Here is a 26481-nt window from a genome sequence, read left to right on the forward strand (position 1 = left end):
TTCTTTGATGGCCCAAAGACTAAGAGTTTAAGGAGTCCATCCACGACTTTTCTATTTATTTTCTCATAAATGTCCAACTAACAACTAATCACATGAGTGTAGATAAAACAACAATTAAATTTAATGCCCACAATACCCTTTAAAAAACTTTTTGAAATAAATGGTCACACATGATTGTTGGTCTATTCATAAACTAACAATGGTGGATTTTTATTCTGCATTTCTATCATAAATGTTTCTCGCATCTTCAAACATTTTTTATAATAAATTATAAAGAAAGGTAGAGACTAACAATATATTGTCATTTCTATCATAAATGTTTCTCGCATCTTCAAACATTTTTTTTTATAATAAATTATGAAGAAAGGTAGAGACTAACAATATATTGTCAGGGCAAATCATACAAATATTGAGACTTGCAATTTTGCCCCAAGGTGTAAATTTTTCAAAGTGATAAAACCCAAGATAAATAAATAAAAAGTGAGACAAACCGTAACATAAGTTGAATGAGAGGGTTGAAAACCAAATAAATTTTAATTGGAAAAGCCATAAAAGTAGGGAATGTTATGATGAAAACAGGTTAAGAGGTGTTTAGAAGAAGGTGAAGAAAATATTGGTAAGGAAGATTATGCGAAGTGAGAGCCCTCAAATGTGATGATGCCCTTGGCACTTTTGTTTAGGGATTGTTAAAAAATAAAAAACAACAACAACAACAACTAATCTTTAAAATCCAACTCGCTAGAACTCAAATGATAAATCTCTAAACACAAGTGAGATTTTATTTTTATTTTTTTATTTTTTATTTTATTTTTTATTTTTATTTTTTTCAATGGAGTCACTAGACTCAATCCATACCATTTGATATTGAGTCGTGATGAGGAGAGATTGATCGCTCCATGCCAAGGAGAGATCTAGTCTAATAGCCGTTAGCTAGGAAAATATCATATCTATAAAAGAGCTTCACTAGAAGTTAAAATTGTTTCGTGGGGCCATAATTGACAATATCATAACAAATTAAATAAAAAAACCAAAATAACTGAATGCCTACATGACTACATCTCTTCTAGAATGCCCATGGAAAGCTTCATCTTTTTTTCTATTAACTTTTTATTTGGTAAAAATCTAATGTTGAAGTAGTTCTAATGTTGAAATACTACTTATTAATCTAGCAAACCAAAACCCAATTTAAGAAAGAGGAGTTTGCAAAACAACACTCGAATTTAAAAGCTTATATATTGTGAGAATTGCAATTTTCTCGGATTGTTGATTTGTTACTACTTACTACAAGATTAATTTCTCGCACTTCTTAACGATAGTTGAAACATTTTTTGATGGTATATATAATAACAATAAACATGGAGGGAACTGGTTGTGGTATTGAAAGATATGTGTTTTGTTTAAATGGAGAAAAATACATAGAGGGAAGACTAAGAGCAAGAGACAGTAAAAAGAAGATGATGACGACTCATTGTCTTCGAGATGTGCGTCTATCTTATACCCCATATTAAAGTGCGCTCCATTTGGAGGAGAGATTGATCTCTCCTTATCACCGGCCTTTGATATTATATATAAAAAACTAATCATGTATTGCCAATGTTACTTACCTAAAAACAAGATATCATAATTGGAATTATTTGTACCTTGACACACATATGACATATGGCATGATGCCCACGCCTTTGTAGGTTTTTGTCACTACCAACTCTAAAGATCAACCTCGATATTACCAAATCCATCTCCCACGTGTAATAATCAATGACACAAACCTCGGGATTACCGTCTACTTCAGTGAAAGCTGACACTAACTCACACACACAACAACTGACTCTTTTTTTTTTTTTTCTCTCATCTCTTTTCTTAAAACACAAAAGTCCAAAAAACGGACGATTCGAAGCAGCAGAATAAAAAACTCTTTTCTTTTTCTTTTCTTATAATAAGAAAAAAAAAACGTTTTTTTTATCTCTCTTTGTATCGGAAACGTATCGTGTGTTTTTTTTATGTAGCAGTAATAATCGGAGAAATGAAGAAGTGGGCAATCGAGTGTTGAATCATTTTCAATCAAATTGAGCTTTGAGGTTGTGTTATTTTTATCATAATTTGATTCGATCATGGCAGTTGTTGAGAACACTGTAACCGAAACGGTACCGAAACATGAATCCAATCTTGAAAAAAACGATCTTGATGAGAATTCAGTGGTTGTTGATCATAAGAAAGTTCAAATGAATGGGACAAAGTATGGTTTTGGTAATTATGATGAGAAAGAAAATGGAACAAGAGATGAAATGAAGGATTTAGAAGAATTATTATCGAAATTGAATCCTATGGCTGAAGAATTTATACCAACTTCACTTGTTATGATCAATGGGAATAATAATAATCATGGATCGTTTCTGATGAATGGGAATTTTTATGGAATGCAGAACAAAATGGGCAATGGAAATGCTAATGGATATACTGGAAGAAGGGTATGATTATGAATTCTTTTTGTTTTCTTTTGATTGAATTGTTTTTTGTGTGTTTGTTTATGATTGGGTTTTTGTTTTGTTTTAGAAGAAGGGTAATTTTAATGGAAAGAGGAGGATGAATACTCGAACTAGTCAGGCACAAAGAGAAGATGTTATTAGGAGGACTGTTTATGTTTCTGACATTGATCAACAGGTAAAAATTTATTCTTTTTATTTAAGAATTTGTATTGATTGATTGGCTATTTTTGGAGTTAGGAATGTGCTGCATGTAATGTTATTTTTTATTGTGCTTTTTAGGTTACTGAAGAACAGCTTGCGATGCTTTTCATCAATTGCGGACATGTAATTATTTGTGTTTTATATGTCAAAGTGTTTAAGTGCATCTGGGTTATGCTAACCAGGCTTCACTTTTTTGAACAATTTTGTTTGTATTTTTGATATGAAGGTTGTTGACTGCCGCATTTGTGGAGATCCTAATTCTGTTCTCCGCTTTGCTTTTATCGAGTTCACTGATGAGGGTAAGGTTTGACATCTTAATAGCTTGTTTTAAGGCTGTGCATGGTATAAATGCAAGTTCATCGAATGTTTGTCGTGTAAAATCCCGAACCAAAAAATATTCTTAGGGTTTTGTCTGTGTCATGGTCTGTAATATTGCAATACTTCCCCAACATGTTTATTGACAGTATGGCACCTTGTTCCCAACACCGACATCGGCACGTTCGCCTGATGTTTTCATTGCTTTGTTCGTAATAGCTTGTTTTGAGGTGTGCATGGTATAAATGGAAACTTATCATATGCTTGTTGGGCAACATATGACTACCAAGGGATTTGGTTGTTTTATGGTCTGTAATACTGCAGTACTTCTTCCATTGTTCTCATTGTATGTATCCACAGGATGTGATATAGTCACCGACATTGACATCGACAACTGATACTTTGTGGAAACTTCCTGCATAGTCTTACCTTATATCCTGTTGTGTTTTTGTTCTTTTCTTATTTGTCGTTTTATTCTGAATGCCACATTACGACAATGGTTACCTTAAATACTTTACAGTACCAACTGTTATATTGTGTTCCATATGATTGCAGTATTAAAAAGGCATTAATGAAAATAGTTATCATCCATTTGTTCAGATATTTGTATAAAATCTGTGTCTTAGATTCTTGGAGATGAAGAGTCATATCTGTACAGTAGGGTTTACTTATTTCCTTATCTTGCATTTAGGTTTTGTTAAGTAGTCCTACTACCAAATGCTGTGATTCCACTCACGGCCAACATAGATTTGATCAAATTTTCTTTCCATGCCATGCAATTATTCTGAGATTTTATCCTGGACAGGACCGAAGCCTAAGTCCTCAAATCATGATATTCAACATGATTACGTGTAATTTGCTTTCGAATTTTTTTTTTTATATGAAGCACAAAACTATGGTGTAAATTTATGTTGGGTTTAATTTGATATTGTACTAAAAGTTTTATGAATCTGTTGGTTTTCCGCAATGCAGATGGGGCAAGGAACGCTTTGAGCTTAGCAGGGACAATGCTGGGATATTATCCTGTGAGGGTGCTTCCCTCCAAAACTGCCATTGCACCTGTTAACCCCACATTTTTGCCAAGGGTGAGGGAGTCTTGTTACTAAATATGTTCTTGTGTTTGGTTTATATTGTGACTCTACCTAAACGTCTGTTATGGTCTTCAGTCTGAGGATGAACGCGAGATGTGTGCAAGAACCATCTACTGTACAAATATTGATAAAAAGGTAGTTTCTGAATTCCATTAGAGATCTTAAATTTCGATGCAAGGTCTAAACTGCCTTCTTACGACCACTGTAGGTTACTCAAGCTGATGTGAAACTCTTCTTTGAGTCAGTCTGTGGAGAGGTCAGTGGATTCTTTTCTAACAATTAAACAAAAGCTTTCTCCGAGTTTACAACAGTTTTGAAATGGGTGTGTTGATGTGGAATATTTGGTGTAGGTTTATCGCTTAAGATTGCTGGGGGACTATCATCATTCTACTCGTATTGCCTTTGTCGAGTTTGTAATGGTACTTGCTTCCAACTCCTTATTTAGAATTTTCAACCGATACCATACATTTTATTCTCTTATAGTCAATTATTAATATATGTTTCATTTGGTGACCATCCTTAGACAATGATGGTATTCTGGTACACGTGGGGAAAAGTGAATATTAGTTGGTAACATTGTATATTTATGAAAATGAAAAGTTGGTAACATCTTATACAGTGGAAAGTTATTTAATAGTTTGACAAAATTGGAAATTTTCATGTCAATGATTTATGTGAAAAGTGTTGGAGGATTTCCTTATAATTAGATTTGTAGATAGTGGTAATATTTGTACTATTAACACGATATGTAAAGTATGTTTAGCATGTCAACTTCGAATATTGATATGCCTAATGTCCTTGATAAATAATTAAGTAGAAAAGGTTTTCCTGGGGATTTATCTGATTAGGAAACTATCCATGTAAATGTGATGCTTAACAACATGCTAATATGCTAAAGGAATTTACAACAAGAACATAAACGTAAGAGGAAATCTAAGCTAATTATACACGTCCATTATGAAGTAAGAGCCCTATCTTTAAAGCTCCAAAGAAGGAGGAGATTTGAATAATGAATATAATAATCTCCCTTTTGAAGTTCCTCAGTTGGCTAGTTTGACTTAAGTGTTGGTCAGTCACCAATCATTGCCAGATATTATACTAATAAAACATATGACTTTTTTTATATTGTAAAATCTAGGACACAGTTTCAAACAGTAGTCTCTTATTTAATTGTGCTGTATCGTTTTGGAGACTTCGTTTCTTATTGGAAAATGACGTATTTATGTAGCTTATCTGAGTAACAGAGTCTAACAAAACTTAGCACTTTACCTTTTTTTGCGTGGTGTGCTTCTTTGTAGCAGATTCTTACAGAAGACAATCTTAGGTAAACAATTTTGGGGTCAAACCTTGGATTATAGTCCTGTGTTCTAAAGCTGAGTCGGTAAATCATGTCCTTTTGAGTTGTCCTTTCTCCAGGCAGATTTGGTTGTATTTTGATGAGATCTCTGGATTAGTTTGGGTTAGTCCTGTTCGGGTAGTGGATTTCCTTAGTTATTAGTGTACATGGCCATTCTCTTCCAAAGGCCAATGTAGTTGGAATATGTCTCCGATTGCGATCACGTGGGGGATATGTTTCGAACATAACAGGCGAATTTTTGAGGTAAAGCAACGGATTCACAAAACCTCATCATAGATATAAAGGGCCTTCTTTGTTAGTAGAGTATAGTGTTTGTAGATTGAGAAGCGTCTATTACAGACACTTTGTGTCTAGAGGATGGGATATTATGTACAGAGATTCTTGGTTTGTGGGCTAGTAGTATGTTGTCTTTGAGGATGTCTTGTCTTTATTTTTGTTTATTTATTTATTGCAATTCCAGGTTTTCTCGACTTACTTTTTCGTTTCTAATAAAATGTTACATTATACGGATTTGAAAAAAGAGTTACGGTTCCCCTTATAAGTCATCTTATTATATGACATGAAGGAGTAACACATTGAAAGACACATGTTCATTCGGTGGCAGGGAAAAGAACTAATGGCTAATTCTGGTCAATTTACTCTTCCTGCCATGGACATATTACTTGCCAAAAATCAGATCATTTGAAGATTTCTAACCTTGTCAAAAGAGGATTGGAAATTTGAAACTTTTTTATCTGCTAGATAAGTCCTAAATGTAGAAACTGTTTGACAAAATTAGAAAAATTTGGATGTTATCCAGAAGTTTCGAATTTGTGGGTTCGTTTTGGAGACTGTCTTTTAGTGGAAAATTACATATCTACCTCCCCTCCATGTTAGGAAATCAGTACAAGCAGACCACTCGTTTACTACCTCATATAAATGCACTAGATGATTTTTTGTTAGTTTCTATTTTATGTGCTTGAAGACTCAGTATTCTGTTATTTTCAAATGGGCACTAGGAGTTAATTCTATACCTATTTATCCTTTTTTTTATAAGGATCTTTGAAATGCTATGCTGTATTGTAGTTGGAAAAATGACTTTTCTATTAAAGTCTATTTATAATCTCTTTGCCACGTGCTCGAAATCTCTCCTGACCATGCATGCGTAGCTGACGTCCATTTTTTTTTTCTTTTGGTTTCCTTGCACACCTCACGTTAAAATCTATATCACGAGCTACCCAAAATTCATAACGCTTTTCTAGCCAAATTATTTGGGGTTACAAGGTCCAAGTTTCTTTTTTAATCTGGGGTGGAGTATTAGATCCTGTTCTGACCATTGATAACCCGAGGAAAAGAAAACATATATAGTTTTTGTTAGCTTCTGCCCCATGTATGTCTCATGGTGAGTGTCATATATCTCCATTCATTGTCCTTGCACGTTGCGGGTCTGGTGTCACTTTTGTACAAGTTTTCTTTATTTGTGCATGTTTGGGGAGGGGGTCGGATTTCTAGGATCAGTGAGCGAGGTACTAGCTTCATGGTAGTAAAGGAATAAGATCAGGGGTGGCAGAGTTTAAGGGCAATAAGGAGATGCTGGTCGAAGGAGATGCCAGATACCGCTTGGTTACCTTGCTATCAAATGGGAAACTGTGATGGGCAGGATGCCATAAGTAGGATATTTGTTGTACTTCATGCATTGTCCTGTAACTCTTATCCTTTTGTTTTCCTTAGTATTCTCGGTTATTCTACATATTTTTTTTTTATTGGTTTGATATTTGTACAACTTGTTTAGGTAAACCAATGCCATTTGTGTCAGTAGATACTGAAGTTTTAAAGGGTCAATCGACATGGAAAAACACAGACATCATGAAATATCTTGAGACAATACTATAGTATTGTGAAATATCAGTAGATAACAATCATGATATTCTGCGATGTTTGTCAAAATTTCAATCAAAATTTTGGTATAACTGGGCTGACATCCGATCAAGTTAGAATAATGATTAGGGAGATCTCTGCCACATGTAGTTTGTTGGACCATTTGGATCAAGACGGCATCGGTATCATATTAAATTGGGAATGAGGGGCTTTAGTTTGGATTTTTGCGCAGTTTGAACTTGAATGGGGTTGTTTTGCATGGGTGCTATTTGTTTTTCTTGTTTAGGCTGCTCAATGAATGTTCTCTCTCACTGATACTTGCTATGATAGAAGTTTTGTTGTTTCATATACTTATATCAAGATCTTTCTTGAATATATCACGAGTAGAGTGTTCAGAGACTATGGCTCAATCTATTGCTATGATATCAAGGGCTTTGTTCTCTCACTGACACTTGTCTCATGAAGATTACCAAGATCTTTTTGTGAATATACTGAGTATAGAGAACCCAGCAAAAAAAAATATTGCGTATAATGCATAGAGTGTACATTGTGAATATAGTGCTTAGAGAGTGTACATAAAGTATGGAGTTCTTATGTACATGAGTTCATCTTTTGATCTAGATTGGGTGTTTCATTGTGCATGAATGTGTAGTTGTACATCTTAGCATGTTAGGGTCTTAAAAAGGAACTGCTGGAAATATCCACTCTTGTCCGTTATACACTTCATATTCTTAAAAGAGTCGCATCGACGGACACGTTGTGAATAAGATTTCAGACTAGGGTTTCTTCTATACCCTAAAATCTATCAACATATTTAGAACTCCATGATATGCCATTTTCGTAGTTATATATTTTGAAGGAGGTGTTTTGTAAAGTCTTGAGCACAAGAATTAGGTGTGTAATTAAAAAATAATAAAATTTTCTTTGTAATTAGCTGAGTCCTTGTGTCCAACTTTGTATAGGTTGCCGTGTCGGACAGTCCGTAACTATGTCAATGTGACTTTAGGGTTAGTTGGAAATTTCTGAGCAAATATGTATCTGCTAAAATTTTGTCCAAAAGAGAGTATGGGCATCTTTGACAATGCCTTGTGGTTGACCAGATAGTTCAATATTTCTCTCTTTAGACAAATATTTTGAATGAATCTAGAACAACAAATTATTTGGTGAATGCCCTGAAATTCTTTTTCCGTGCTATATATATGGTTTTCTAATGCTTTATTTTTGTCTTACAGGCAGAAAGTGCAATTGCTGCTCTTAACTGTAGCGGGGTAGTGCTTGGATCCTTGCCCATAAGGTCAGCTTCTTTTGCATCCTTCCGTCCTTTTCAACTATAACTGTTTTGTGTCTTCAAAACCTCTTGTTACTTCTTGGATCATTTGATCAGTTTTATGTGTACTGTTTGTCTGTCCAGGGTGAGCCCGTCAAAGACTCCAGTTCGACCTCGAGCACCTCGGGCTCCAATACAATGAGTTATGATTGGGGGTCTCCCAGACATATATACTCTCCATCTCATATTAGCCTGGGGCCTTTTGTTATAGGGGGATACTTTCTCTAGCATGTAGAGTTGGATGGAACTTTTGAGGCTTTGAAAAAGTTTAAGTTAATTATTAAAGATGAGAACTGTAGGATTGTCGCAAATGGGCACAGTAAATGGATTTAACTGTTTAAGACTCAAAGTACATGCTCAATGACCTGCTGAAAGTGTCTTGATAGTTAATTTATATGTAGTACCTATTTCAGTAGCTTTCTGTTCTCCTGTTTGTTTGATGTCTGTAATTGCTGCTGACGTGAATTAATTTCTAGGCGGTCGTCTAAAAAATTAGAATGTTTAGTATTTATTGATGAGCCCTATTGACGATGGAATTTGCTGGCTAATAGATCAGTCAAAGTTGGGAAGGGTTTGCCCATTTGGTTGATCAAGTGGATAGGAGTACAGAAATTTGCCCCGACCAAGTTGATTGGGGGAGTTCGACAAATCTATTATAGTAGGTAGTCTTGTCATGTAGAAAAGGTGGACTTCCATTCCGCCAGTGCTAAGCTAGATAAAACCTTGTGGCACAACATGGTATTTGCCCATGTGTCACAATACCAACGACCTGAAGCATTTTAAAGCCATTTCATCCACTTACAGAATTGAAGTTGACTTCCCATAATGCTGTCTTGGATACTTATTCTCATATTAGCTGTTATTGTCCTTAAATATTGTTTACTTCATTCTATCTTTTTATTCCGCACAACATAGAATGTCGGTTGCAGGCTAAGTAGTCCTCAAATGCTCAAACTATGACAATGAGGACAACAGAAAAAGGTCGAGAGGTAAAAGTTACACGCCGTAACGACTTCAGTTTGTTGATGTGGACTGTAGATGCTGTAGCAATTTGTTGCTGGGTAGCAGTTTATGGCTTATGCATCTGCACTAGCCACAAAGTAGTAGCCATGTTGGTCACGTCTCGACCAAACCGAACTTCAATTTCTTAGTGGGCCCAGCCTTTGGACTACGGGCTGACTTACAACTATATGGGTTTAAAATCCCGACCCAGCTCTAATTACTTGAAAATGGGCCAAGGCCGGGCCTGAGCCCGGGCCCGAGCCCAAAGGCTTCACAAAACCCACATAAGCGAAAATAAATGGAGATTGCTTATTCTCCAAGTTGCAGCAAGGTCTTCCTTCAAAAGCACAAAAAACCATATTCAAGTAACTCCAAAACTTCCACTCTTTTCGTAATTTTTTTTTCAAAATCTTAAAAATAGAAATGGTATTGGTACTAAGTTCATAAACCCTTTACTTCATAGTTTTTCTACTCGTTCATCTTTAAAACAAAACAAGGAACATGATGTCATGATGATCACATTTGTATAGCCGACATTGAATCAACGACATCAAAGAAGTCCAAGTCTTTGATGTCGTTGATTCGTGGGCTATGGCGTTACTCGTAATGTACAAAAGGCATCAAAATCTTTCCGGACGATGGTAGATGAGTTCCAGGTTCCAGATGCTGATTATGCTTTTGAGGAAGTGGTGAACCTAAAAGCAACAGATGCATACATGTTTCTGTGCTAGATGCATGGTTGGTAGAAAACAGTTACAACCTTGGCAGCAAACATATAAGATTTTGATTGAGAACATGTTGCTTCAGGGAAGTTTTAATGAAGGATTTATACTTCTCGGCTTGATGAGGGGAAGTTTTATCGATCATATCTTCAAGTATTGGACTGGGGTTGATGCTATTGCTATAAAAACATAACTTGGTTTTTAAATATTTATGAAAATGTCAATGCTTGGGTTTGAACCCATGGCCTATTCGTTGAATCCTGGGAGGTGTGTGCCAGAGGCTGTCGGCATCTATATCGGGGAATTTCACCTTCAGGACATTGTAATACCACAAGCCTCAACAATATCATTGCATTTTCTTATTGGTTCTTTGATTCTCTATATCTTACTGCTGCTGGATACCTGGTAACAGAGTATGAGTTTCCAAAGACGTCTAAGAGGTTTCCATGTTCTTCTGTAATTAAACGTATGATCCATGCATTTTTGAAGGCTGGAAGGTGTACTGAGCCAGAGAGTTTCTTCTCAAAGTGTCCAAGTTACATTCGTAACCGAGCTGATGTGGTGAATCTCTTTTGTGGCCATAAACCGCCTGTAAGTGCCTTTGCTACTTCTGTGACAACTTAGGCATGAATGGAACGCTATCTTCTAGCGTGAGGTTTCATCAGGATGACATTATCCGAAACACAAACACAATGTGAGTTGTCATTGACCTGCATTTTGTATCGGGCATTCACTTGCAGCATGATCGATTTTGTCTAGTTCAAGCAATGAATATTATCCCCGGTGTCTTTATGTATAGCATAAGCAAGTACTTAATCAATTGTTATTATTTTTTTTCCATAAAACTTAATCAATTGTTCTTTGCATATACTCATAATGAGTACGTCTTGACTTTTGCATGAACGTCATAAGACCATTTGAGTTTTGAGAAAGCGTGCAGAAATGAGCATGGACAGACTCTATCTGCATACACAGGAGGAGGCACCATCAGGTCAGTGATATATCAAGAATTAAAGGGTATTGAGAGATGTCTGGAAGAATACATTGATACAGGCTATAACAGAGTCATTGTTTCTTCTGATTCTATGAGGTAAGTGCAAATCATCAAGGAGAAAGAAGCTCCACCTTGGAATTATCTCAATATAGTTGCTATCATCAGGAAGGCACATTCGTAGACTAACTGAAATATCATAAAAAAATGCGTATAAGGGAGTAAATCGAGCTGCTGACCATCTAGCAAAATTTTCTAATTCTTTTCCTGGTGATCATTATAGTTTCATTCCCTCCACTATGTAATTCCTTAAATCAAATAGTAAATGAGGATGTAATAGTAACTAATCTAAGAGATTAATACAGGTCCCCCCAATACAGTGAAAAAACACACACGGTCAACCAAATTTGACTTTTTTTTTTATGTGTATTTAGGGGGAACCTGAAAAATGAAGTTTGTACAGTCAAGGTATAGTGGATAAAAAATAAAAATTACAAAGCTTTGAAATGATAATTTATGAGTGGATGCATAATATGAGGAATTTCCACGTCCAGCAATTTGTGGTGGCAGGTGGATAGGAGAAACCTTGATCACTCCAAAGCACTACGGAGCAGAATGCCTGCGCTGCATTACCACCCTCCACACAACAAGAAATGCGAAAATGAAGAAAGTGCAGCAAATTACACATACAGCGACTGCAAGTCCATCTGAAATAGCCAGGACAACATAAGAACCTGTTATAAATGCTACAACCATTGCAAATATGGCGCTTAAGGTGCAAAATGTTGCCACATTAAGCAGGAAAATGATATCTTCTTTCTTCACTAGACGTCTGGTACAAAAATGACACAATACAGCAAAGAGTGAGAACAGCAAGGCAAATGTATTTAATATCACAAATGCTTGGAAAGTTTTTTTTCTTGACAATACTGCTGTGCCACGATGTGGTCCATCACTTATATATCCTCCCGGTACTGTAATTCCTGCTGTGAATGAGACTGTGGCAATGAGGGCACTGACCAACAAGTCAAAATCACTTTGGTCCTTCAGTTCTTTCTCGCCCATTCTATCGCTGAAACCATAAATTCCAGCTTTTGCCTTATCATACTCAAAATTTATCTTCAAAAAAGGGAAAAATATTTTATTAGAATCTCAAAGTAGAACTGACAGAAGTTTGGGTTGTATGCTCATAACGACAGGTCAACAAAATAGCACAGAAAATTAAATCTCGCATATAATAGATTTAACACCGAAAGTAGTCATCAAACAACACTCCCAAAAATAGAATGGACTGTGTTTTGGTGCGCACCAGCCACCAGACCAGCACAATGAACTCCTATTTTTTTTTCATAAAACCAAGTTCAATGCAACCATTGCAAAAGCAATTTGCATCTGACACGGGTTGCCTGCTATTGTTAATTTGAATGCCATATTACAACATAGGTCTTCTGCTAGTAGATAATTTTATTAAATATACTATAACTATAAAGAGCCAGAACGCGCTTACATACTTAACTATTTGCGTTCCAAAATCTTGGTTGTTCGACACACTGTAAAATTAAAATGTGTCTTTTATCTTTTGTGGATATGATCTCCTATGCATGCATATGGATCATCCCCTAAACTATTGGAGAAATCTGAAAATTTCTACCCCATATGTTGGATTTACACAACGTTTATTATAACCATGAAACTCAGGGTACTCTTGGAATGGTAAAATAAACAAAATCCCATAGGGGATGATTCTTAGGGAGATGATCTATATTGACGAGGATTATATTCGAATGATAAAAGTCAGGTCGAAGCTCAAACAGCCTAAAGCAAACTTTTGAGTATACATAAAACTATAAAAGGGAGACGAGTTCTGACCCATATAGAGTAAACAAGCTCTATCATATAGTCACATCAGGACTTCAAAAAAAAAAAAAAAAATCTTGATAGGAGTTGAGATGTAGTTAGTATAAATGACTTACCGCATCTAAAACCTTTTGCCCATGCTTATTCACGGTATTCTTGTCCACTCTAGAATCATATAGAAGACATAACGCCAGGCTTTCGCTCCCACCTAATGCAGCAATATGCAAAGGGGTGTTTCCGTCGTTGTCTTGGACATTCCAAAAACTAGGAGGCACATCTTTTATTCCCAAAACACGCTTCACCACTTTGAGATGTTCTTGCTTAGCAGCAATATGAAGGAAATTCCGGCCTTTATTGTCGACAAGCTCAAAGCAAGATGGGCATAGTAGAATAATATCCCCTATAGCATCTAAATCTCCTTGATATGAAGCATGGTGAAGTAACGTCCACGAGTTGTCGCCTGTGCGTACTTCACTTTGATTTGGTTGCTTCTCTAATAGAAAGTTTCTTATCCCTGAAACATACAAACCAGAAAATATGAGAACTACACATTGGTGGATTAGGTTGGTAAGTCGGACTATATCAATACGTTATCCAATCCATGTTTTCAAATACACAGTCAGGTGCAAAAAAGACAACTAAAGCTGTATCTTCTATTTGTGCTCTCCCATGCAAGTTAGTCAGTTACTAACAAAAAACTATTGAGATTTGCGAAGTACATTACTTGAGTTTCCAGATGATCTGGCATTCTGCAAAGCAATCAGAAGCGGGGTTTCACGAGAACCATTAGGGCGATATTCAACAGAAGGATATGCTTCAATCAGCATTTTCACTGCTTCAAGAGAGTGCATTCTAACGGCCAAGTGCAAAGCGGTGTCCATGTCCTTATTGACAATCTCCGCCAGCTTCTTAGCGGTGTCGTTTCTAATGAACAAGTCCATTATCTCAAGGTTGTCATGTCTCACAGCCAAGTGCAAAGCCGAATCAGTGCTAGAGTCCTTAAACATCATCAACAGCTCTTTATTAGAGTCTCCTTCAATCAACAATTTCAGTATTTCGAAGTTTCCATTTTCTAGAGCCAAGCAGAAAACCTTCTTCTTCTTGTCATTAACCATCCTCAACAACTCCTTATCAGGGTCCGCTTCAATCAACAACCTCATGATCTCAAAGATACCACTCTCACTTTCCACAGCCAAGTGCAATGCAGTCTCCTGGTACTTATTAACCATCTTCAACAGCTCATGATCAACGTCTGCAGCAATCAACAATTTTACTGCCTCAAGGTTCTTTCTAATCACAGCTATGTGCAAAACCGTCTCCGTGGAATTATTAACCATCTTCAACAGCTCATGACCAGGGTCTGCTTCAATCAACAAGTGTACGGCCTCAAGGTTGTTTTTTATGACAGCTATGTGCAAAGCCGTCTCCATGCTCTTATTAACCATCATTAACAGCTTCTTATTAGGTACTACTCTCTCACCCCTTTCGATATCTGTTTCGGCGCCAGCACTAATGAAAAACTTGATCAACTTAACAACCCCATTATATGCACTATGATGTAGTACAGTATTCCCAATATAGCTTTGATGGTATAACAATGAAGGACATCTTTTAAAAATCTCTTTACAACAATCTAAATGATATCCAAATGTAGCAACAGCAAGAAGTGACTCACCATGTTCGTCTGTAGTGTTGATCAGAACATCCATTGGTACTACTTTGAAATAATCTGCATCTCCTGAGCTTGCGCGTCGCCTTGCAATTTCGCTCATGGTTTGTGCTTGATGATTATCAGTTTTTGCGTTTTGGGTAAGATGTGGTTTCCTAACGCAAATGTAACGATGCAATGAAGATATAAGATGTATGTATGTCAACGAAATGGGGAGTTGAAATTTGTATTATAAGATCTATAGGGGGTTGTCGGGTCTATTGTCTAGTGGTGTGGGGTTTTAGACTTTTAGTTTTCATTTTTTTTCTATCATTTGTCTCTTTTATAGATTTAGCACTCTTTTAATACTTACATACAAATTGTCTCCTGATGTCAGCTATCATTTTTTCTATCAAATTGTTTTTCTTTGTTAAGTTAATTGGCAATCTGTATGCATATGAAAAACAAGTTACATACACGAGGTTTGTTTAATTAGGAGTTTGTTTCCTAATTAACTGCTTAGCTTCAAATCTACAACAAGTGACATCAGAAGATTCCCATTTGGATCTCCAAGTGGGTCTGCCTGGACATTACAACTTGATCCTAAGTCCTAACAGGTCAGACTATGACTACGTATAATGTATGGCAGCTTGATCAGCTGCAAAGTTGACTTCACGCCAAGCACTTGACAACACCATCACATAACTTAGTCTAGACTTGTATCTTTTCCCACCTTGGTTGGACTTCCCATGGCACTTCTGAGGTACCAAAAGCCACTGCCATAATTGGTCATCTTAGCTCTTTAAAGGCTAGGCAAATTCCAGATTTAGAAAGGACGTACATGTGCTTGAGGTCGAGGGAGGGGTTTCTTTTTTGGTTACATCTCGAGTCTCAATATTAACAGAAATATAGTAAATGATGTCCAAATGTAGCATTTGCAAGAAGTGACTCACAATCTTGATCTGTAGTGCATAGTGATGAGAACCATAGTACAAAATATTCCGATATATCCCGATATTTGGGGATATCTATCCATATTCCAGAAAAAGATATATAAATATCACGATATGTTTAGAGATATATACGACTGCAAATATCGGTGATATTCAACTATATTTGCGATATTTTACGATATTTGGAGATATTTTACGATATTTGGGGATATTTTGTGTATATAATAATTTTATTTAATATTTATTATTATATTTTAAATAAATATAAATAATGTATCATGATATATCAAGAAATATCCACAATATCCACGATATTTTTCGATATTTTGGATATATCCACGATATTTGCATGTGAAACAATGTTAAATATCCCCAAAGAGGGGGATATATCCACGATACATATCTAGAAATTGAATATCGATAAATACCCATATCCTGATATTTTGTACTATGATGAGAACATCTATAGCTTCTCTACCTTGAAAAATATGTGTCGCCACTCTTGCGCACCGGATTGTGATTTTAGGAACTATTTGCTTGATGATTATCACTTTATGCTTGTTGGAATGTTGGGTACTAGTGAATGCCCGTGCCAGTCGGCACTCTAGACACATTGCTTTTGAACAACACCCCAAGAGACCATCTCTATGGTAGCATTGAATCGATGATATAACCATTTCCTACAGTTTTATACTTCATAATCATTTCATACGCATACTCAAGTGAGCTTAATTATTGCAATTCTATGCATTTCATTTCTCACAAACCAACTCATTACACATACCCTTACACATTCCCTTACACATTCATTAATTCAATACATATCAGAATGAGAATAATGAAAATAAAGGGAGAGAGTCTTCAATTAAGAGCATCATTATTTAAAAAAAAAAAAAAAAAAAAAAAAAATCCAGTAGAGTCTCCTTTGTATTTTCAACATTTCAAAAATCTAAATCCTGTCATAACCTGAAAATCAAACAATACAATTCTCATAGATCAACCATACCAAAATATATAACTTCATATTTATACATAACACAAATTGCTTCTAAAACTAAAAGACAACTCATTAAATATTAAAGAAGACTTTGCATAATTTTTCACCTGGGGCTAATTCTAGTAACGAAAGGAAAAAATAAAATAAAATAAAATAAAAACTCCACACCCACTGCTCAAGTTCTTCATTTCTCTCATTCTCTCCTCTATGCATACTGTTCACATCATTCTACTACCATATGGATAAATGCGCCATGGAGCAAAGACTACAATCATGTCGCTGAAAAATTATGGCAATTTAAATTGGTACCTGCAAACAAACCACATACACATGATTTTTTAGACTTTACACATTTAGCATATTGTTTACAAAAGAGATGGTTCTCAAAATAAAATACTCTCTATTATTATTTTTAAGTATCCATGCTATCATCAAAAAAATAACTATCATAAAAACTTACATAGCATATATATATATACAACATATTCTTTAATTTCTAAACCAATAAAAATAACATTCTTTAATTTCTCACTCACCTTTTCTCATTGGTATCGATGTCCTTAGAGAATAACTTCTGGGTATACGACATTTGTGGTACAATTTCTTGCATTAGGTGGAAGAAAAACGGATATTCTTTTTGAAGAAGTACATCTGGACATGGCCACATAGAGTTGCCCATGACTGAAAACCGGTGTCCTCAAATCAATGCCAACATATTTCACTGACTGGTCTTGCGACTTATTAATTGTCATGGCATAAGCTAGTCGAACAGGGAATTGTCGCCTTGATAGTTTGAAAGGCAACTCTAAATTTGAGGGAGCCAGAGATATTCTTGGGATGAGTAACGGATTTCCAACTTTCTCTCCAGTCAAAATTTTGGCTTGAAGGACTTTACTCGCACATTGAAGCACCATAAGTTGTGTCCCATTGCAAAGGCCATCTTTAGGTGCTATGTTCATGAGCAACATTATAAGGCATCCAGGTTTTAACTTGAGATTGAAAGGTGGTAAGCTAGAAGGGTCGAGGGAGTTCAGAAACTCAGTGGGATAGTGAGCCCCACTTGGATTATCAATATCATCTTCGATGATTTTATCTGCAGCCAAATACTCAAGCGCTTCGCCAGGAAACAAATTTAGTGCAACCTCATTAATTGCACTCACATCATCATTACGGGCAGCAAGAATAGTACGATCAATTAAGAAATTTGGAGACGGTGTGTCCATAACATCCAATTGGGGATAGACAGAGAAGATGAGTTCTTGGATATTGGTACACTTGCGTATTCCATTCGGCAATTGTACGCATTCTTTGGGGTTCGAACCAATCTAAATGAATCAAAGCAAAAAATGAATTCATTAGTTTCTAAAATAGTTCGTTTATATATGAAACTAATGGAGAAAAAAACATTCTAATTAGAAGGCATTAGTAGCACACCTCCAACAAAAAATCGGCGAATTCGACATTCTCGGACTCGCCATTTCAAGCCCGCATGTTTACGTACCAAGTGTAAAACTTCTAAATAACTCCAAAGGAAAGAGCGTCGTAGTGATGCACCAACAAATTGCTCTCTCTGGCCTAACGGTATAACAGGCAGTGTTTGTCTAAAATCACCACCAAGAACTATAGTGATACCACCAAATATCTTCTTGTTCGTTTCCACAAATATCTTGAAGTGTTCTATCCACAGCTTCAACACAGTATCTTTGTTGCATGGGCACCTCGTCCCAAACAATTAGTTTTGTTTATTTAAATAGGTCAGCAAGGTCAGAATGTTTAGTGAAGGTGCAAAAAGTGGTATCCATCACATCAATTGGAATTTTAAATGTAGAATGAGCAGTGCATCCACCAGACAATAACAAAGATGCAATTCCTGATGATGCCACCATGATGACAATAAGACCCATGCTGTGGCAGGCCTTTGCAATTGTATTATACAAAAAAGTTTTCCCTGTACCAGTTGCTCCATTCAAAATGAAAAGTTTGCCTTTGTCACCAAATACTGAATCAGTCACAGCAGTGTAAGTATGAAGTTGTTCGTCATTAAGATGACTCACATCAACTGCAACCTCTTCTCTTATGCCTTCATGCTGAAGTTGGCGTTGCTCCCAAATGAGCCTACTGCCAACAATTTTACTCCAATCCTCTTTTGGCTTTGGCATAGGCGGGAAATTTTCCAATGTCTTCCCATATTCTAAAAGGATTTGTTCCACCAGATATAAGCCGTAATCTGTTATTTGCTCATCAGTTGGATCTGGGATGTCGTGCTTTGTTCGAAGCCAGTGTCCAAGATCATCACATATACTCGATGCAAATTTGCTCCAAAGTAGATTTGGTCATAACAGATGACACTCTAAAAGAATTACACAAAACAACCTCCGCAGTTGATATCCAGTTTTCATTATCGCCGCCTCTTCTAGGCATTGTATCCACTCATCATCAGCTTTCAATAGCCCACGGGCAATACATGCTTCTTTGCATGTGTTGTACACGATATCACCGACTTTATAAAGATATGCAAAGGAGGTAGGCCCTTTTACAACAGTAAGTAGCAAGTGTAGATAAAACCACTCCCCGACATTAGGGCTTGCAAAATACATCCTACCAATGGAAGGTCCCTGAGTCCTAGGAGTCTACTCTTGAGAGTCTTTGTGGAAAACATAGTGTCGTGGAAATTCTTGATAAGTATATGCTCGTGCATCTGGAGCTTCAGCACAACGCTTAAAAAAGCTGTCAGTGTTGAAGTTTGGTCTCTGGCTCGGGCAAGAATTGCATCCATAGGCTCTTTGCTATTGAAAACAACCCAATGCATACCTTCCAAATGAAGCGCCAATCGTTGGACACTTGGAAACTCTTTATGCATTGGATTCTGAAATAAATGCCATGCAGCTTCTGTTGGTCCAATGTACCTTGCATCGATATATTGCTGAATCTCATCATTTGTTCCTGCCGCCACCACTATTGCTTTGTCATAGCCTTTGTAGATGTACTTGTTAATATATTTAATAGCTTGACACGATGCACAAACTTCAACATTGATATGGCAGTCAAACATTTCAGACAGATATGCATTGTAGGGAACAACATCTTTATTATCAACTTTAACCATTTTATTCTTCCTCTTCACAAAATATTTCTTGCCAGTGTCGCGCCTTCAGTAAATGGAGTACCCTTTTTTATCCATAATTGTTTCCTCCACAAATTCTTTTGGATAGCCTTTGGTGCATCGACCATTTTCCATATATGAAGCACTCGGATCTCGATCACCACAGGGGCTATGAACCATGCACTTCTTCACTGTTTCAAACAATACAGGGTGGGTGTCGGAGTCTGGGAATTTAGCACATACAAATTTATCCACTTGCTTACTGTTTCAGATCTTGTCATCATGCGCGAGAAATAAAAGGCAATGCATGTGTGGAAGACCGCGCTTCTGAAATTCAATGGTATAGACATATGCAACCACCCGACCGAAGATATCATTCTTCAAGATTTCTTTCATAATTGCTTTTTCGTTTCAGCTCGAATACCCGTGCAACTATTTCAGGCCGAAGTGTCGAAGTTTGTTGTTCCTTGAGAACATCTTTAATTTTTTGCTAATTAGGGTTTGCAGTCACCGTAAGAAAAATATTTGGGTGCTTATAATGCCAGGTGATAGCCATTGAATCCTGAAAAATCTCATACATGTGCCTTGGACTTCCAACATGCGAGGAAGGCAAAATGAACTGTTGGCCAATTTGATCAGAACTTAATCCCTCAAGTGCAACATCTGTCAAGCACTTGTACACATCCAAACGGATGGTGTCTTGATTTATTCTAATGTATCGCAGACGGTTCTGTTCATATGCAGCCCAAGCATCAACCAAAAATTCATGCAACAATTTACACCCCAGCAAGATGGATGAGTACTCTGTGGGTCGTTCAAACAAACGGTAGGCGTAATACAATAATTGGGTGAGTCTTGCATTGCTTGGAGCATTTCTCTTGACGTCCCACAACTTTAAATCAGGTGACCAACCCAAATCCCCATAAGGAAACATAAGAACATAATGCAAAGGAAAATAAGCGGGATAACATTCACTTATCCGTTCCAACTCATGCCCTCCTCTCAAGCGAAGTACAATATCACGCATGACATCAACCTTACTCCCATCTCCAAGGCAATATCACTGCGATCTCATCAGTTGTCGGAAGATTGTACCTTCGTCTATCCGAACGCGGATCATAATGTAGATGGACCAGAACACTGTTATTCTCAGAAGCATTTTCAGTTAAAACCTCAAATGCTTGCTTCTAGATATCACAAAACTTGTGGGTATGCAGAAGAGTTTCTTGTACAGTTTTCAACACTTCCCTTGACAAATTCGGGTTGCGATTGTGCCAGTGATCCAAAGCAGCTAGGGGATCATAAATATAAAGTTGTGAAAACTTAGGTTCCATCCCCGGATCAGGAAACAATGAACCGATTTGGTGCCACAACTCCCCATGAACAGTGAATGAGGTTGGACCACGTCCATGTAACACACGATCGTTAAATTTGCAACCAAGACTGGTAAAGGCATTACACACATTGTATTGCCGAATCTGCTCACGAAATAATCTTGCACGTTTATTAGATCCTTCGAATAAAGATTTAAGTGTGGTAGTGGAGAAAGAAGTGGTAGCTTAACTTTTCCTTGTAAACAGCAAGTTCCAAATAAAGGTCAGTTGCGCATTGATTTTGATAACTGTTCATCTTTCCAATGAAGGGCCGAACAAAATGGACAGAGAACATCCATCTTTCCCAAAAAGTGGCGGCGATTTGGAATAGGAAGCACATGGCCTCTATGAGGATTAAGAATTTCTTCTTCACATTCATCAAATCCAGTCATATCATGATCACTGCAAAAATAGACTTATGATATATCACGCTTTACGGTATGTTGAAACCTAACATAAGAGTGAGAATTTAAGCGCTTGATTTACATAGTGTTATCCTCACAACTTTGCATTGTGACATCTTCCGTGATAGATGAAGAGGACCCAACTTTGTACGTTGACCTCATCTTCTTAAAGGAATCTGAAATATAATTAGATATAATGTCTTTTTCCCTCCGTCTTCGATTTTGTTGTGCTATAGTCCTTTGATCGATATTTTTTTCTCTTCGAAGACGTTGTGCAATAGATCTCCGATTAGGAGGTGCAATAGAGCTTTGACTGGGAGATATAATAGATAAGAGATTGGGAGGCGCAGTAGATCTTCGATGATGAGAAATAACAGATAACACATTAATTAGGAGCCGCGGGAGATCATCGATTAGGAGGCACAACAGATAACCTATTAAGAGCCGCGGGAGATCTTCGATTAGGAGGCACGACAGATAACCTATTAAGAGTCGTGGGAGATTTTTGATTAGGATGCACAACAGATAACCTATTAGGACCCGCATATTAGATCTTCGATTATGAGGCACAACAATAGATAATCTATTCGAAGCCGCATTGGATATTCGATTAGGAGGCACAACAAATAAAATATTGGGAGTCGCAGTTGATCTTCGATTAGGAGGCACATATAGATTAGGAGACACAACATTTCTTCGATGTGGAGGCACATATACCAAATTGGGAGATTCAATAGGATGACGTGCTATGGAATTAACTGGGTGAACTAACGATTCCCTTCCTCTCTCTTCCATGCGCTCTTTAACCATGATTGTCTAGGAAGCATCAATTCGCAAAAATTTGGAAACATACAAAGTTAAATAATCAAAACGGAGCTCTAATCAAAGAGCACAGCGAAGACTCAAAGTAGTAAATTGTTGGATACCTAGTTAAAAAGCATCGAGATACAGTTATATAATTAAATGCAAATTATTCAAAAGATTAAATTCAACGTAAATAGAATGGTATGAAGAAGTTAAGGAAGACATAAAAACTCGAAATAAATAGCAAACTTACGGAATTGAAGAATCTTATCAAATTTAAAATCACGCATCATATTTAAACTGGAATGGAGAAAAAGATGAAATAGAATTTAGCAACGTGAATTCACATACACTACAAATCTATACAAAGAATCAATTAGAATACCCTATCAATTAGAATCAAACGAATTTAGAAATTTATGAAATTGAACTGTGAGTAAATACCTCAAGCAATAAGATAGGTATTGAACTCTGAGAGAAGTGAAGTTGCGGTAGGCAAGAGTGACCTGATTTTTTATTAAAACACCTAAAACTAAAGTTTCTTGGGGTCGAACCCGCAACCTGATGGAAACAAAGGCCTGAAAAACCAAGCAGAAGCCATTCTTACAATTAAAATCAGCGCACCACGAATCAAAACAATCACTTAACAAATCACAATATGCAAGCAGTACAATGTATCAACTAACACTAAGAAAAACAATCTCAAGTTAACAAATTTCAGATACGGTAGAACATTCTTCTTAATACCAATGCAAATATCCAAACAAAACAACCAAATAATACAACAATAATTCAAACAAAACACCTAAAGATGTAAAATTTCAACCATTTTCAAATAAATCACATCAAAACACCCAAATCTAACAACGAAATAGCAACCAGCTCATTTTAATCCAACCAATCAAACATTAAACAACAAAAACCAAGCTAAATTACAATCCAATCCAAATTTCCAATATCAAATCAAATCCAAAACCATTAAAAATGATATTCAATAGATAGATACTCAAATAGAGATTGTAATCGTACCTCTAAATTCTTTTGATCCTCAATCTGTTAACCTTTTTTCAAGGCAGAGTTTTGAAAACAATGGATGGAAAACAATGTATCGATCTTTTTTCCATTTGCATATATGGAAAACAATGTATTCCCATATATGAGTAGAGTAGTGAAAACTTTGAGGGTGAGGATTTGTGGTGTTGGCTTACTTTCGTCTTTTTTTTGGATAACCTTTGGCTTACTTTGGTTTTTTTTTTGGATAACCTTTGTCTGAGCAATTTAAATTTAAATGAGCGACACTTTAATAAGCTTGAACGCGCGACTTGGTGTAAGAGAAGCAGAAGCCCGTAAAAACCAAGCAGGAGCTGTTTTGTCCCTTTTCAGAAATTAAAATGAAACCCGCATCTCTACCGTTAGATCTTGCTCAAAATGATCTAGCCCTCTTAATACCAAAGCAAATATCCAAACAAAACAACCAAATAATACAACAATAATTCAAACAAAACACCTAAAGATGTAAAATTTCAACCATTTTTAAATAAATCACATCAAAACACCCAAATCTAACAACGAAATAGCAACCAGCTCATTTTAATCCAACCAATCAAACATTAAACAACAAAAACCAAGCTAAATTACAATCCAATCCAAATTTCCAATATCAAATCAGATCCAAAACCATTAAAAATGATATTCAATAGATAGATACTCAAATAGAGATTGTAATCGTACCTCTAAATTCTTTTGATCCTCAATCTGTTAACCTTTTTTCAAGGCAGAGTTTTGAAAACAATGCATGGAAAACAATGTATCGATCTTTTTTCCATTTGCATATATGAAAAACAATGTATTCCCATATATGAGTAGAGTAGTAAAAACTTTGAGGGTGAGGATTTGTGGTGTTGGCTTACTTTCGTCTTTTTTTTTGATAACCTTTGGCTTACTTTGGTTTTTTTTTTGGATAACCTTTGTCTGAGCAGTTTAAATTTAAATGAGCGACACTTTAATAAGCTTGAACGCGCGACTTGGTGTAAGAGAAGCAGAAGCCCGTAAAAACCAAGCGGGAGCTGTTTTGTCCCTTTTCATAAATTAAAATGAAACCCACATCTCTACCGTTAGATCTTGCTCAAAATGATCTAGACCATCCTTTATTATAATTTTGTCTTTTAGTGCTTAAAAAAACCCTATCTTATTATATAGATGGATCAAACTAATTGAAATTTGCACTATAACAGTAAAATCTTAATTCCAAGAACAAATAGTGGCGCGCATATGTGATAACATTTATGAGACATTTCATCCAACATTTCTCTTACAACACTTTTGAAAAACTGCTTAGCTATTAAAGAAGCTTAAAACCCAGAAAAATGTGGTTTCCTAGAGCCAAGGTAATGAAGAAACGAGGTACAAATGGGGAGTTGGAATTTGTATTAGGCAGTGGTCTCTTTCAATAAACTTTCACAGGTGAGACTTTTTCTTCAAGCCATCTATGAATTATATAAATATACTCAAACTACGTGCCATTAGGCAAAAAGTATATAGGGCGCAACAGTTTTGACCAATTTTTTTATTAAGCTCAACTAGAACATGACTCAAATTGTGTTCGACCTTTAGATGGATTATGCCAATAACACAAAATGCTTTCACTAAACAGAAAAGAACGACTCCTCAAATGTCAATAGTTGCTAGACTTCTAATAAACTGAATATAGTATTTTAGACTCAAATTTAGAGAAATATTGATAAGTTCGCGGATAGATTGAGAATGCTCTAATGCAAGAGACGTGGTAATGCCTACAACTAAAAATTACCAAAATAAAAAAAAAAAAAACACCTACAACTAAAGCAGAGGCTGACAAATTAGCTTGGCACATAATAATTTCTTCTCATGTGTTGTCCAAATACAACTAAAGCAGAGGCTGACAAAGTAGCTTGGCACATAATAATTTCTTCTCATGTGTTGTCCAAATATTAGAAATTAGAATAACTTCACTAGCTGAAGAACTACACCAAAGATGTCTTTCAATTCAAAGAAAATAAGTGTTTTCTCTTCCCTATATTATTGGAATTGACATCCATCCTAATTTGTTCACATCTTTCTCTCAATGCTTTGAAATGCCGTATGTGATCCGATACGCAACTTGAAGTTTTATTGCTCTTTGTGACTGCTTGCCTACTTCATTAGCATTTTTGGTGGTGTGTTTGGTACATAATAGTCCCAACCGAGTTCAAGCCTTCTATAGATACTCGAATTACACGCCATGGAAATATGGAATATACAAATGGCACAACATATTTACCTGATTAAATTATTTATATTTATTAAACTAAACCAGATACATGACTCACATTTTTTTTTTCTAAGTTAGTAATTTGTATTCAAATGAAAAGGTGTTACAAGAGTTTGGCTTAATTAGTTAAAATGGAAGACTACTAAATCGGGTCCATGACTCACATTGTGATTCTTCACATGGATCATATCAATACCATAAAAATTAAAAATAGTAATTCCGTAAAGTCTACAAACTCCGGCCTATGGGTCATTGTGAGCATCCCAAATACTTAGTGTGTTCCAAGGAGACTCTAATTCGCAACCGACTAGAAAGCTTAGTAGTGTAGTATATTTTAATCAACTCAGTCAAGTGCTGTTGTGCCTAATCTGAGAATCTCACTAACAGAACACCACTTCTTTGCTAACCACATTACTTCCAACAGAAAAAAATTAAAAAAATCATGACGCGCTCTCTTTTTGCTCTCCTCAAAGATGAGCAACGAAGAACAAACCGGTACCAAGCAAAAAAAGGAACAACAAACCGGTAACCGGTTATCCATACCCACCACCACTGGCTCAATCTAGCAACTACAACTCTAACCATAACCAGGTCCCACAGTGCAAAATAGCAATTACAACACAAAAACGACAAACACTAGTTACCTTTATACTACACCACCAACCAATTGCTACACCTCAAACCCTTATCCTGGGCACCCCCTTTAT

General features: G+C 36.2%; 4 protein-coding genes across 6 annotated transcripts; 1 reads left to right on the forward strand and 3 right to left on the reverse strand.

The window, feature by feature from the left end:
• The first annotated feature begins 1650 nt into the window (after positions 1 to 1650).
• On the forward strand, positions 1651 to 9046 carry LOC147495987 (polyadenylate-binding protein-interacting protein 11-like). 2 transcript variants are annotated; one of them, XM_086564765.1, is made up of 10 exons: positions 1651 to 2465; positions 2551 to 2658; positions 2763 to 2807; positions 2911 to 2983; positions 3972 to 4084; positions 4166 to 4225; positions 4299 to 4346; positions 4441 to 4509; positions 8537 to 8598; positions 8716 to 9046. In XM_086564765.1, exons 1-10 carry the CDS (start codon positions 2109 to 2111, stop codon positions 8771 to 8773), a joined length of 993 nt encoding a protein of 330 aa, XP_086420891.1. In that variant the 5' UTR covers positions 1651 to 2108; the 3' UTR covers positions 8774 to 9046. The 2 variants fall into 2 exon arrangements, with proteins under 2 accessions (XP_086420891.1, XP_086420892.1); XM_086564766.1 differs by having other exon boundaries at positions 1813 to 2465; positions 2554 to 2658.
• A 2634-nt stretch (positions 9047 to 11680) lies between these two features.
• On the reverse strand, positions 11681 to 15109 carry LOC147495988 (uncharacterized). Of its 2 annotated transcripts, XM_086564768.1 has the most exons (4): positions 14879 to 15029; positions 13928 to 14712; positions 13320 to 13717; positions 11681 to 12465 (listed from the first exon to the last, which is right to left on the reverse strand). In XM_086564768.1, exons 2-4 carry the CDS (start codon positions 14649 to 14651, stop codon positions 11950 to 11952), a joined length of 1638 nt encoding a protein of 545 aa, XP_086420894.1. In that variant the 5' UTR covers positions 14652 to 14712; positions 14879 to 15029; the 3' UTR covers positions 11681 to 11949. The 2 variants fall into 2 exon arrangements, with proteins under 2 accessions (XP_086420894.1, XP_086420893.1); XM_086564767.1 differs by having other exon boundaries at positions 11744 to 12465; positions 13928 to 15109.
• Positions 15110 to 17088: 1979 nt separating this feature from the next.
• LOC147495989 (uncharacterized) lies at positions 17089 to 18024 on the reverse strand. The gene is made up of 2 exons (XM_086568504.1): positions 17528 to 18024; positions 17089 to 17110 (listed from the first exon to the last, which is right to left on the reverse strand). Exons 1-2 carry the CDS (start codon positions 18022 to 18024, stop codon positions 17089 to 17091), a joined length of 519 nt encoding a protein of 172 aa, XP_086424630.1.
• A 2370-nt stretch (positions 18025 to 20394) lies between these two features.
• On the reverse strand, positions 20395 to 20931 carry LOC147495990 (uncharacterized). Its single transcript, XM_086568505.1, has one exon. The coding sequence runs from the start codon at positions 20929 to 20931 to the stop codon at positions 20395 to 20397; it is 537 nt and encodes a 178-aa protein (XP_086424631.1).
• Between the last annotated feature and the right edge of the window lie 5550 nt (positions 20932 to 26481).

This window comes from Coptis chinensis, chromosome 6 (assembly GCF_015680905.1).
Source record: "Coptis chinensis isolate HL-2020 chromosome 6, ASM1568090v1, whole genome shotgun sequence".
NCBI classification, from domain to species: domain Eukaryota; kingdom Viridiplantae; phylum Streptophyta; class Magnoliopsida; order Ranunculales; family Ranunculaceae; genus Coptis; species Coptis chinensis.